Genomic DNA, 14825 nt, shown 5'->3' on the forward strand with positions numbered 1-14825 from the left:
AGGAGAGGTCTGCGCGCCATGTGGGAGCCTCGCCGGCGGCCGGGGATGGAACCGGTGCTGGAACCGGTGCTGCAGAGGCTGCGGGCAGCTTCGCAACCCAGCACTCAACCGCTGCGCCACCAGGGAGGCCCCCACACCACTATAGTTTTACTAGCCTGTCCCATTTTCCCTCCCCCCATCTACAACAACTCCCACTCCATAATAAGTAATAAATATATCATGAGAGACACAGAACAAATCTGGAAGTTTGGATTTCTCTAAATTCAGAGATCATTGGCCTTGGAAGGTTTTATACAGCTGAACTTGTGAACTTTTCTCTTGTGGACTACTTGTGCCTTAGAATAAAGTGCGTGTGCATTAACAATGGAACGTGCTTGGATGAATCCGAGCTCTCTAAGCAGGTTAATACCAAGGATACTGTTCAGACTGAAATAAATCCTCCCCATTTATTGGTATCCACACAGTAAATCTAGGATAAACAATAAACTTAATTAGCGTATATTAGAAGGGAAAAGATGAAGTCTACTTGGTTAAACTGACTCTGTGATTAATAAGTGATCCAAATGTATTTTTAGCTAACAATACATAATGAGGGGACTCAGACTGTAGAGATGTGTAAATGTAATATTCAGGGGGGATGAAGAAAAGAGCAATAAGCCATAGAAGGGTTTAGAATTCAGCTGATTTCTTGCCTCCACCCCTTAGAGTGAAGAGTCTGAAAAAGCATTCCAGTTTAAATTATGCAGATTTCTTTTAATTCAATTTTGTTGATTTGCCATTAGTTTACACAACAGTATCATTTGAAGCATATACTTTCACACCTTAATGTGTTGTGCTTCCTTTTTTAAGATTTTCAAAAAACATTAAGATTTTTCTCCTAGCAGTATATGGTAGTTTTTACGTAGACATGAAAAGGTATGTGATAAAATTAATCCAGTTTTGTGTTTTCTTAAAAAAATAGAGTAGACTTTAGCACAAAGTGGTTGAAGTGACAGAATTGGTAACCTAGACACAAAAGGAGTGGAATAGACGGCAAGGTCATGAGATTGAGAAAAATGGGACACAATGAAAGAAAAAGGCATTTGGGTTCAAGTCTTTGAGTTTGAGAAATAAGTACAGCAGGAATAAGGGAGAGATTAAAATTATTGGTAACCTTCTTAGGATGTAAGAATGGTTAGGTATAGATTATGAATGATTAGGAGGTTAGGTATAAATTAGGAGGTCAGTAAACTGAGTACACTGATGATGAATTGAAGAGATATAAAAAAAACAGTGAGGAACGCTTCTAGTTTGCAAATGAGTTGTCTATATAGTTGCTATCATTAGTCATGATAAGGTAGGATTATTGGTGGTGAAGAATTCTATTAGTCGGTTGTCAAAGTCTTTGAAGTTTGAGCAAGAATGATAGGGAGTGCTGGATCCAAGAGTGAGAAACAAGGGCAAAAATGAATGTAGAAAATTTAGCAGAAAGAATGGTTTTGGAGCTGACTTCACGGGCCATGGAGAACATAGGGCTGGACAATGAAGTACATAAGAATTCTGAAGAGTGACTTTCTCGATAATGAGTTTTAAGTGCAAGCAATAAATTCAATGAAGCTTTCATTAAAGAAAGACTGCAGAAGTCACAGGGGCATTTGTATGGAAGGATGACAGTGCATTTTGACTCAGGCTCAAGGAAGCATTGACTAAGAATGGATTCAGAACTCAGAAGGTGCTGGTACTGGGTCAGGCATCTTCATTTTCACATCTCTTATGCAAGGCATCTTAGGTTAGCTTCGGTTAGTTGCTTTTCCTTTGTTTCCTCATGAAGAACTGCACTAATCTTTGTCAATACATTTGTAAGTAAGAGATGAAAAGATTTTGGAGTTCAATGTATTTCTGAAAGTGGAGAGGCCACTTTAATAAATACAAAGTTACACATACAAAAAAAAAAAGAAGAAGAAGAAGAAGAAAAGAAAGCCACGAAAATGAACACTTACTTAGCTGGAGGTAGAAATCACAACAAATAAAAAATTAAAAAAATTTTAAAACACCATCAGCATCATAAAAAATTTTAAACCCAACATACCTGACACATTTGTATCATGTCTTCCCTATAGTTTAATAATTGCTTCCTCTTTAATTGCCTCCTTAATGAGAATTATTTTGTTATATTTTCTCTGTTGAGAACAGAAAGGTAATGCCTTTCTCTAGCATGCTCAATCAAAATTTATTCATTATTATAGTTTAGAAAAAAATTCAAGTTCACAATTTGTTATAATCTAATAAATAATTACATATATTATTATTGTAAAGTTTCAGAAAACTTTTATCAAGTTTTGTATACTAGTTGCAGTATTTTGGGGCACTTCAAATTATCTTAAGTAGTAATTAATTTTGAATACTTTTATATTGATGATTTTCATAAACTGGGAGGAGTTATGGAAATCTATACAGTGAGGGTCCCTGAATCACAAACTTTATCAGTATCAGATTAATCTGGTTCAGGTCATATTATAATCAGATTGCTTGTATGTTTTTCCACAGACTCGGTGCTTCTTGGCTTCATTTCTGTCACTCAGTTGAGATTATGATGACATTTATGGACACTTTCCTCAGCAGAATAAAAGGGTGCATAATTACTTACTGAATGCATGTTATGGATGCCTCAAAACTGATTCTTGCTCCTGCCACAAATTTCTGCACTAAGTTGGTAATTTATTCAATGCTCTATACCTTTATTTCTTAACATCTAGCACAAAGCCCTTGTGCTTTGTATTTTCTAAACAAATAAGTATTTGTTTAATGAATGAGGAAAGCAATGGATGAGTGTTGTCAGCCAGACTGTATGTCAGTTACAGAAATTCTCCATACTTAAAAACAGCTGGTAAATATATTTGAGCAAACATTGGGAATTTTCACTGGCAATCCTAAGATACTAGGCATTCATCCTAAAAACACAAAGTTCCTTTTCATTTTCCCTTCTTAAGGCATTTCCCTTTTTCTCTTATATTCTCCAGCAGGAGAATTGTTATCCCTCTTCCTTTAGAAGATGTTAGCTTTTTATGAAATTTTTCCTCTTCTAAATATTAGAATATAAATACATGTTAAGTAGCATTCATACTTTTTTTTATAAAATCTTTTTTTTTAAAGATTTATTTATTATTTATTTATACATGCACTGGGTACAGTCAGAAGCGCGGGAGGGTGACAGAATTCACCAGAGCCAGAGCGGGGGAGCAGAGCAGGCAGAATGACGAAGTACACTGCTGAGGGGAGCAGCGGGTGACAGGAGAGGTCTGTGCGCCATGTGGGACCCTCCTCCAGTGGCCGGGGAGCAGCCAGGGATCGAACCAGAGCTGCAGAGGCTGCGGGCAGCTTCGCAACCCAGCGCTCAACTGCTGAGCCACCGGGGAGGCCCAAGTAGCATTCATACTTTGACCTAAGTATTTCATCACCCTTCTCCTTTTCCATTTTTCAATATAGAGAAAACTATAGTAGGCATTATAGGAGATACTAAAGCCTGCTAACATCATAAACCCTCCACTTAATGACCCTCTACTCCAATAGACTAATGGATAAAGGAGAATTCAGCAACGAGACGAGTATATAGGTTGAGAGAAAATCAAAATCAACAAGCAACTATAAACCAGAGACACACTATGGGGAGTAGCGGGGAGAAGGGAGTAGGATCAAAACAAGGGTGGTGGGAATTTTATGGGGACTATATCCAAGATGAAAATGCATACATTGTGCAAAAATGAAAAATGATGTAAAAAATACATAAAATAAAAAAAATTTTTAAAAAGACTAAAGTAAGTCATTAGATAGATGCAAATTGACAAAAGAATTGTGACTGCTTTTGACCTCTCCAATTTTGACAGGTAAGGGGAAACTTATTAATAGTTATGCAAGGACAACAAGCATAAACCAACATGGCTTTAGACAAATTGAGATATATAGCCACCATAGTCTGAAGTCTCTTTAGTTTTACTTTAACATTTTATTGCATCCATGCCATCGCTATGGATTGAGATAATTGCACAATTAAAACCCAGTACCTATCATCAATCATCTACCAATGTGCATTATTATCTAAACACTCCCTAATTTCTCACCTCTGTGTGCTGATTTTCTCCCCATATATATGTTTGTCCTTTTCCCTCTACTCTGCTACTTAACCTCAGAGCCCTCATATATTTATTGATGTCCACTCTTTTTGGCTTCTCTCCCTTCCTCAGAGGTGGGCTGCTGGATGCTTTTTTTCTTTTTTCAAGGTCAGTTTCTGGTCCTCCTTTCTTCTTTCTTCAGAGGCCAGGAAGAGAGTCTTCTCCTTTCTTCAGACGCTAGAACAGTGTTCCTCAGTTCCCTCCAGCCCTGGCTTATATCCTTTCAGGGTGCCCCATCTACAAGTCTAATTGGAACATGTAGCACCAATCAGCTCATAGCTCATGCTTGATTGGTCTATTCTATGATCCCAGGACCATACATAAGAGGGAAGTTGCTGGGCTCTGAGGAGCCACAGCCAGAGCAGACCTGTGGTGAAGTAGCAGGGTGAGAGACTCCCAACACTGCTGAGGCAGCTCCCGCCGCTGAGGCAGGTTCTGGTATCATCATGTCTGCTTTCATGCTAGGTAATTTTAAGCACCAAATGCAGCACTGGGCATGGATTGCAGCTGATATGGAGCCACAAGCTTGGAGTTGTTTTCTTATCTTTTCCTGCGGTGTTTGCTCCTGTTATTGACAAGTGCTTCAACTCTAGTTTGTTCAGAAATTCCCTTGGGCTTTTTGTTTTGTTTTGTTTTGTTTTGTTTTAGCCTTGGCATAAGGTCCACGCTATCTATTGGAAGCAAAATCAAAGCTTTTTTTTTTTTTTTTTGATTCTTTAATCACTTTTTGCCACTCCGTTCTTTATCCTTACTCAATCTTACCACAGTTTCCATCCTTCTTTGTATTTTCACTTTCAGGACTGCAGCACTGATGGTTGAACTCTGCCTGGACACAGATCCATAAAGCTCAACTTTACACAATGACTGGCTCAGAGGGAGGGCCTGGATCATCAATACCTCACACTGTTTTTCTCTGTATAGATGGCTACATAATAGTTCCATAATGGCATTTGATGAGGTCAGGGTGTCCATGAGAATATTTCTTCTGCTGCTCTGGTTTGGGGTGTGTCTGTCCTTATCAGGCCTTTCCCAGGCTAGGCCTTCCCAACAACTCAGCTTCCCAGAATTAGTGATCCCACTGAAGGTGACTGCCACAGGGAGAGATGCAAATGTTCCAGGCCAGCTCTCCTATAATCTGCAATTTGCAGGCCAGAGACACACTGTCCACATGAAGGTCAAGAAAAACTTAATTTCCAGACACCTCCCAATGTTCACCTATACAGACCAGGGTGCCCTCCACCAGGATCAGCCTTTCGTTCCTGATGACTGCTACTACCATGGTTATGTGGAGGGCGTCCCCATGTCCCTGGTTGCCCTTAGTACCTGTTCTGGAGGTTTTCGAGGAATGCTACAGATAAATGACCTTGCTTATGAAATTGAGCCCATCAGGCAATCTGCCACATTTGAACACCTGGTTTATAAAATAAATACTAATGAAACACAATTCTCACCTATGAGATGTGGCTTAACAAAGAAGGAAACAGCATACCAACAGATGGAATATGAAGGGACTAAAAAATCGACTCTGAAACAAACTTTTATTGCTAGCTGGTGGGCCCACTCACGGTTTCTGGAGCTGCTTGTAGTGGTAGATCATGATTTCTTCATGTACTCCCAAGGTAACTTTTCAAAAGTACAAGAGGATGTATTTCTTGTTGTCAACATAGTTGATTCCATTTATCAGCAGTTGAGTACTTATGTAATACTGATTGGGATTGAAATTTGGAATAATGAAAATGTTTTCTCAATGATGAACATACAACAAGTTCTGGAGGACTTCTCCCAGTGGAAACAAGTCAGCCTCTCCCAACTACAGTATGATACTGCACATATTTTCATTAAAAATTCACTTATAAGTGTACTTGGTATAGCCTATGTTGCAGGAATATGTCGTCCTCCTATTGATTGTGGAGTTAATAATTTCCAGGGAGACTCCTGGTATCTTTTTGCCCTCACTGTGGCACATGAGTTAGGTCATACTTTAGGTATGCAGCATGATGAAGAATTCTGTGTGTGTGGACAAAGTGGCTGCATCATGAACGCAATCAGAGTGCCAGCAGAGAGATTCACCAATTGTAGTTATGTAGATTTCATGAATACCACTTTTAACCTGGGGTCATGTCTAGACAGTCCTCCAAGTCAAGGGAAAATCTATATGCTGAAGCGCTGTGGGGATGGTGTAGTTGAAGGAGAAGAGGAATGTGACTGTGGAACTATACAGCAGTGTGAACAAGATCCCTGTTGTCTTTCAAACTGCACTCTGAGTCCTGGGGCTGCTTGTGCTTCTGGGCTTTGCTGCAAAGCCTGCAAGTTCATGCCATCAGGAGAACTCTGCAGACATCAGGTGAATGAATGTGACCTTCCAGAGTGGTGCAATGGGACATCCCATCAGTGCCCAGAAGATGGATATGTGCAGGACGGGTTTCCCTGTAGTGACAGTGCCTACTGCTATCAAAAGAGATGTAATAGCCTTGACACACAGTGCATGGAGATTTTTGGTGAAGGCGCAAAGAGTGCATCTCAGAATTGCTATAAAGAAATCAACTCCCAGGGAAATCGTTTTGGCCACTGTGGAATAAATGGCACAACATACCTAAAATGTAATGCCTCTGACATCTTTTGTGGGAGAGTTCAGTGTGAGAATGTGAGAAACATTCCCTATATGAAAGATCACTCTGTTTTGCAGTATTCTCACATCAATGGTGTTAGCTGCTGGGGTATCGACTATCATTCAGGGATGGAGACACCTGATGTTGGTGACATAAAAGATGGCACCATCTGTGGTCCAGGACAGATCTGCATACACAAAAAGTGTGTCACACTGCCTCTCCTGTCACAAGCCTGCCTGCCTGAGACCTGTAACATGAAGGGGATCTGCAATAATAAACACCACTGCCACTGCAGCTATGGGTGGTCCCCACCCTTCTGCCTGCACAGAGGCTATGGAGGTAGTGTTGACAGTGGCCCAGCATCTGCCAGAAGAGTTTTCTTGCCACTCGTTGTGACTCTTAGTGTGTCTGTTTTGTTTTTACTATTGATTGCTCTTGTTAAGTACTTTCAAAAACATTTTGGTACCAAGGAGACTAAGGTTCACTCTTCAGATTAAGAAAATGTCTCCAATTTATTATCTCATGCATTATTAAGTTTTAGTCTCCTGGTGATGGAAATGTTAGTACTTGCCTGAAACTGGGCACATTTCTGATGGTTTATAGAAAAATACAGAGCACTCCCTTTCTGCCAATATTAGAAACATTGCTTTCAAGTGAAGGTAATTCCTAACACCTTCTTTCTACTGTTTATTGTTGTCAGCAGCAAATAAAGCTTCTTTTCCCCCAAGTTAGTCCTCTTTGTGTTTCTTTTTTTTTTTTTAAGATTTATTTATTCATGCATACATACAAGAACCAGGGTACAGGTCAGATGTGCAGAAGGGTGAGTGGATTCACCAGACAGAGCGGGGAGCAGAACAGGCAGTCTAACTGAAATATACTACTGAGGAGAGCAGCGGATGAGACAGGAGAAGTCGGCCGCACCAAGTGGGATTCTCGCCGGCTGGCCGGGATCAAACTTATGCTGCAGAGGCTGCGGACAGCTTCACAGCGCTGCGTTTAACCCGCTGTGCCACCAGGGAGGCCCGTCTTTGTGTTTCTTGAGCACAGATATGATGTCTGGGAAAGACATCTTAAGAAGTCATGTGAAACACATTTTCGTATATTCCTCTCTGGTGCAAGAGAGAGCTGTCAGGAAGATGAGTGAAATACACCTGAAGTAAGAAACTGAGATCATGGAAATTCTCTACTCAGCTGCCAGTGAATTCAAGTTGGGGAGGGAGATATAGGATTAGTCATCAGGGTCTGCAGTAACCAGATTCCCTAGAAAACAGATGCTGAAGCATCTGTAAAGCTAGTGACAATTCCTATATGCAATAACGGCTTTCTACTTAAAGGAGTGTGCTCTTCCCATACACAGAGCAGGCTGGAAGTAAAGGGGAGTTAATGCATCTAGAAGCAACTCTTTATAGAAACAGAAAATATCAAAAACTTATGATCCATAGATTGACGCTAGTTTCTGCCATAGGCATCTCTAGCCCATTTTTTCAGAATTGAGTCAGACCAATCACTGCCCTATTGCCAATTGAAGGAGACACCAGGTAAGGAAAGACCCTGCTATGTCACCACAAATCATCCCCCACCTTGTTCCTCCAAAGGGACTTGTTACCCAAATGAATATACATATTTCAAAGTAACTTCACAATGGGGAATGGGGGAATACATAGCTCTTTTGAGAACTGTCAGATCCAAGATCTCATCTGACAGCACATAGCTCAAAAGACTTTGGAAGGAGGCCAAGTAACATAAATTCTTAATCCAAGGTCACCTCAGAGTGGGTTCAATAAGCCAATGAAATTGCTTTTACAGTGGTTCTTGGACCAAGTAGAGTAAGAGTTATGGTAGCAAAGACCAAGTGAAAGGCCCTAACATTTCTACCACATCCACCACTTGCAGGCAAGATATTAAAGCAGAAGAACCAATATATTATAAGTGAAATGCCAGTGACTAATGCCACCATCAGGGACTTAAAAGTTGCAGGGTGATAATCTACACCATATTCCTATTTTTAATTCACTAGTATGTCTGTTGCAAAGATCAAATGAGTTTTGGTAAATGAATTACCATAAACTTACTCAAGTAAAAGTCCCAGTCTTGAATATTGTGCTAGATATCTTAACTTTACTAGAAGAGATCACCACAGAACCTGGCACATGGTATAGAGCTATTGGTTTGACAAATGCATTGTTTTCAAACTCCATCGGAAAAAAGAATCAAAAGCAGCTAACATTCTCTTGGGGTAGACAGCACTATACATCCAAAATCTGGCTTCAAAGCTATGTTAACTCTTTTCTGTCATAATATAGCTGAAAAATAACTTGACCTTGATACTCCTCAGAATAGGACAGTGGTCACTTTTATTTTATTTTTTAAATAGCAGAAGGGTGAGAGGGAGAGAGCAGGGAACAGAACAGGCAGATGGACCGAAAACACTGCTGAGGGAAGCAGCAGGCGAGACAAGTCTGCCTCACCATGTGGGTATCTCCCTGGCTGGCCGGGAATCGAACCCGCGCTGCAGAAGCTGTGGACAGCTTCACAGCCCTGTGCTCAACCCGCTGCGCCACCGGGGAGGCTCCAGTGGTCACTATTTTAATGATTCATTTTCATCAAATCTAGAAAGTAGGAAATGGCAAGTGTTGTGAATGCCATGATGATACATGCATGTCAGAGAGGGGGGAGGGGGGGATGCCATAAATATTTAGGGGCCTGCCACACTGGAGATGTCTTTAGGGGTACAATAGTCTAGGTATACAATGCTAAGTCATTCCCTGCAAGGTAAATGACAAGTTAATGCAACTTATACCACTAACTACTGATGAAGATAGGTTAAGTCACTCCTTTTGCCTTGCCCTTCCTCCTCCTCCCTCATCCTTTTTCTTCCTCATCTTTTTCTCTATACCTGTCTATAATGTCTACCAGTAACAGACTGTTTTCAGTTGGTAAAGCTAGCAGTACACAGACACTGTCCTCCCTCAAAGGTCTATCAGCCTCCCAGCTCTATGTCATAATTTAGTTAGCAGGAATATTTACTGTCTCCCTTCCAGAAGATATCAGACTGCTTCATTGCACTGATGACATTATGCTGGCTGGATCTAGTGAGCGAAAAGTAGCAACTATTCTAAACTTACTGGTAATATTCCATTATTCCTATTTGAGTGAGTTATTCCAGTCCATTTACCAAGTGATCCAAAAAGCTGCTAGTTTTGAGTGGGACCCAGAACAGAAGAAGGTTCTGTTACAGGTCCTGGCTGCTGTGTAAGCTGCTCTATCACTCTATCATTTAATCCAGTAGATTAAATGTTGTTTGAAAGCAGCAGTGGCAGTGGGATGGTATCTAGAGTCTTTGGCAGGCTCCTATAGCTGAATCACAGTCCAAGACTTGCAGTAAGGTTCTGTCATCACCTTCTGATAATTGAAAATAAATCTTTTAAGAAGCAGCCCTTGGCCTATTACTGGGCCTTAATCAAGACTAAATGCTTGACCATGGACTATCAGATTACCATGAAACCTGAGTCTCCCCATCATGAAATAGATGCTATCTGACCCCTCAGATAGCACAGAAATCACAGATAGCAAAACTCCACCATCATGTGGAAGTGATATAGCAAGATGGGTCCCAAGCTGTCCCTGAAGGCACAAATAAGTTATATGATGTGAATCAAATGTTCATGGCTGCCACTCTGGCTCTGTTGCCTTCTCTCTCCAAGCCTGCATCTATAATTTCATGGAGAGTTTCCTATTAGCAGTTAATAGAGATCATATGACTTAGGCCTGACTGACAGATGGCTCAGCATGATACGTATGCACCACAGTGCCCAGCTACAGCACTCTGGCCCTATCTGGGACATCCTTGAAGGACAGTGAAGGGAAATCTTCTCTGCACAGAACTTCAAGCAGTATACCTCGTGGTATAGTCTACTTGGAAGGAGAAATGGCTAGATGTGTGATAATACCAATTTACAGGCTGTGGACAGTGGTGTGGCAGGATGAGCAAGGACTTGAAAGGAACACAATTAGAAAATGTGTGATGTTTGGATTAAAAAAATTTGAAGCGGTGTGTGAATAGACCTCTCTGAATGGACAAAAAAAAAAAAAAAGAAAATATTTGTATCCTACGTGAATGCTTACCTCAGCAAAGGATATAAATAATTAAGTGACTTATTCTGTGAATCCCAGTTAGCCTTACCCCAGCTTACGGTCATCATCAATGGGCTCCTGGTAGTAGGGATGGTGGTTATGGTTCAGCAACCACGATGATCTGTCTAGTCACCAACCTGCAATGGCAGAGACCAACACTGAATCCCTAATATGGCACCATTCTCCAGGGTGATGGGAGGTGTATCACTACATTGAAATGTGTCCATCATGGAGGGGGCAGCATTTTATTTTTACTAGAATAAACACTTACTATGGATATGAATTTACTTTTCCTACACACAACGCTCTGCCAGACCATCGATGGACTTACAGAATGGCCTTTTCACCATTACGATATTCCACATAGTATTGCTTCTGATCAAGGAACTCACATTATAGCAAAAGAAATGTAGCAATGGATTCATGCTCTTGAAATTTACTTGTTTTACCACGTTCCCCTCCCCCATCCTAAGGCAGCTATTCTGATAGAAGAGAGAATGGCCTCAGTTGCTCAGTTACACCACCAGCTAAATAACGATATCTTATAGAGTTGGGGTAAAGTTCTCCAGAAGCTTGTATATACCCTGAATTAGTGTTCAGCATATGGTTCCATTTCTGCCACAGCCAGGATTCATGGGCCCAGAATTCAAAGGAGTAAAAATGGGAGTTGCAGTAAAATTTTTGCTTCCTGTTCCCTGATATATTTTTGCTTCCTGTTTCCTATGATCTGCTGACCTAGGCGTCTTAATCTCAGGGGGTGGAGTATTTCCACCAGGAGAAAACAATTCCATGGAATTGTAAGTTAAGACTGCTAGTAGGTCACTTTGGGCTCTCCATGCCCCCACCCCGCCCCGAATCAATAGGCAATGAAGGAAGTTATAGTGATGGATGGGGTGAATGCATGATTAACAAGCGAAAATTTGGCTACGATTGACAGCATATTTGGAATACAGGAAATTCCTTAGGGTGTTAACATTCATGGACAATGCTGCAAATTGTTGCTTCTCTTATACACATTGTAACCCTAAAAAAAGACTGTCTCCTAAGACTACACCCTGAGATCTGTGCCACCATAGATATGGTGGAATAAAAATTAAAAGGGGGGATTGTAACAGGGTGGTCCCCAGGAAAGGGGGAGGTTCCAGGTTCCCTGCCCCACCCAAGGGAGGGTGGAGCTGAGCAGGGAGAAGAGAAGCTGAAGAAGAGACTGAGGAAGGAAGCAGGATGGAGCCAGGAGACCTGGAGGAGGCGCATGGAGCCTAGAGACACGTGAAGAAACTGTGCTTGTCTTTTGGTCGTGGACTGGGTGACACAGATGTGGGTGAGACCCGTGGGGAGGTGACAATGGCAGCTTTTATCTTGATGTTAATTTTGCTCTTTTCCTTCCGGGCTTGTCCGGTTGTTTGTGACCCTTTTCTGTGGGTCCCCACTGGAAGATGCTTTAGACTTGTAGCAGGCTTTGGGGCCTTGTTCTGGGCCGATCCCATATGGATGGACTTTTACCCACGAGGGGACGGGTAACTTTGGGTGCTTCATTTAGAAACTAGACTCTTTGCCTTACCTGTATTGTTTCCTAGTTTTATTAAAGTTCCTTCCCATTAAAGTCTCCTATGTTTTGTGTTGATGCGGCGGATGGCAGAACCCATGTAGAATAGGCAGGTTTGCGGGGTTTGGGCTGCCCCTCTCCCTGTCCTACAACACTATTACCTTGTCCTGTGATTAAGTCAATAGTAAACTACAACAACCCAGTCCAGGTAGACTACTAAAGACCCAGACCCTTTAAGAATGAAGGATTGGGTTACCCCACCAAATAAAGAATTATGATAAGATCAAGTTCTTGCTGAACACAAAGAGAATAAAGTAGTAGTTATAAATATCAGCTACAACCATATAACCAGCTATAAAAATAAGGACTGTTATTGTCATGAGTATATCCCCACTTTTTAATGAATATACTTATATTCATATTTCCTATTTTTTTCCTCTTTTCCCTCTCTTTCCTCTTATTCCCCTATCATGTAACATAAGACATTGAATTTATGTCATAGTGTTTAAGTATTGTTAATTTCACATCATTGTATTTAAGTTGCAAATTATCAAAGAAAAAACATCACTCATGAGCTTATTTTCCTTTCTGGAAAAGGGATTAAATATGGGATATGGGCTATTGATATACCCATTGCTTATAAGGGGAACCCTAACATAGGTTATAGTTCTGGGATAGATTGTATGCACCAACCAGAGACCTTAACCTGGGTCTGGAAACCAAGGGCCAGAAACAGGTGTGTCATAATCACTTATCATGACTCCCTCTGACTCTCTGGGGTGTTCTGTGCTTCTGAGCTCTCCAGAGTTGAGGTCTTCATCCCCAAGGGGACATGATTTTCCCAGGGGACAAAGTTAGCCTACTCGCATGATAAGCTGAAGATACCACCTGAGCATTTTCAGTTCCTTGTGTCCCTGCACCAGTATCAATGAGTATCAAGAAGATATAATTTGAGTCTAATCATAGTAGAAGTTAAGGTGGGGATGTAGAAAATATGTGTGGGTTCCAGGCGACCTCCATATGTTCTTCTTGGTATTTGCTAAATGGATAGAATTGGTGAGCCCAGCCTTAGGAAGGGATGGTGTTTTAAAGATAAAGACCTAGGTAATGACACAGGGTTTCCATTCAAAAACCCTATCTAAAGGTGAGGAAAACTAGAATGGATAGTGCAGAGAGAAAATACGTTTCAATTTTAGCCTCAATACTAATAGAGAATGTGCTTCAATGCAGTAATCTCCCTCTTCAAAGGTTTTCCTATAGGAAAAGATGTCTACTAGAATCTTGGAGGAGCTGTTCCCAGAACATATATGGGAAAGTAGATCAGTGCAAAGATTGGACTGTGGAATATCCAAATAGGCCACCCTAATCTTCCTTCAAGGAAAAGTCCTGCTGATCAGTTTCAGGGAATTACAACTAGTAGTGAGTCTATGGATGTTAGCTCTTTGAGGTCAGCCTCAGTTGCAGAGAAATGCATCCCACATCCAGTGAAAGCTCAAGGTGAGGCTATGAAGACCCGCCCATCTTGGCCTAATTCAAGACAGGGATATTTGGTTGTCTAGCACTGCAATGTAGAAGTGTTTGTCATCTGCAAAACTGACTTTTTTTTTCCACAATGGTTATTAGTCCCTATCAAAATCTTGTACTCTACAACTGGTCCAACCACTATGGAAAGCTGAGTGGAGATTTCTCAACCTGCTAAAGATGGAGCTTCAACATGATCCAGCAATTCCACTCCTTGGTATTTACCCAAAGGACAAAGAATCATTAATTCAAAAGGGCACCTGCACCCCTATGTTTATAGCAGCACTATTTACAATAGCTAAGCTATTGAAACAACGCAAATGCCCCAAAATAGATGACTGGATCAAGAAGATGTGGTACATATACACAATGGAATATTACTCAGCAGTCAAAAAAGATAACTCATGTAATTTACAGCAACATGGATGGAGCAGGAAGGGATCATGCTCAGTGAAATAAGCCAGAAAGAAAAAGAAAAATACTGGATGGTCTTACTCATAGCAGGAATTTAGAAAACCTAAACAAGGGACCAGGAAAAAGATTAATTATAATAAAGTAAAAATTAAAATCAACAAGCAACTATAAACCAGAGACACACTACGAGGGGTGGGGATTAGGGTCAAAATAAGGGGGGGGTGGTCAGAATTGTATGGGGAATATAACCAAGATGAAAATGCATACATTGTGCAAAAATGAAAAATGATGTAAAAAATATATTAAATAAATAAATAAATAAATAAAAATTTGCACTCTAAACTCTTAGTTAGTGCTTCTGGAGAATGCATACAATCCCAACAAAGTAACTACTGAAAATCCCTAAGAGCCTTAGGGCCAAGGAATAAAGGAAAAAGGTTGGGTTTATTAAAG

At 40.8% G+C, this 14825-nt stretch overlaps 1 protein-coding gene across 1 annotated transcript; it reads left to right on the forward strand.

Annotated features, from left to right (window-relative positions):
* Nucleotides 1–5091: 5091 nt before the first annotated feature.
* LOC311175422 (disintegrin and metalloproteinase domain-containing protein 21-like) lies at nt 5092–7254 on the forward strand (the record flags this gene model as incomplete). Its single annotated transcript, XM_084240293.1, has 1 exon — nt 5092–7254. One exon carries the CDS (start codon nt 5092–5094, stop codon nt 7252–7254), a length of 2163 nt encoding a protein of 720 aa, XP_084096419.1.
* Nucleotides 7255–14825: the final 7571 nt, after the last annotated feature.

The sequence above is a fragment of the Talpa europaea genome (assembly GCF_964194135.1).
Source record: "Talpa europaea genome assembly, chromosome: 8".
Classification (NCBI taxonomy): domain Eukaryota; kingdom Metazoa; phylum Chordata; class Mammalia; order Eulipotyphla; family Talpidae; genus Talpa; species Talpa europaea.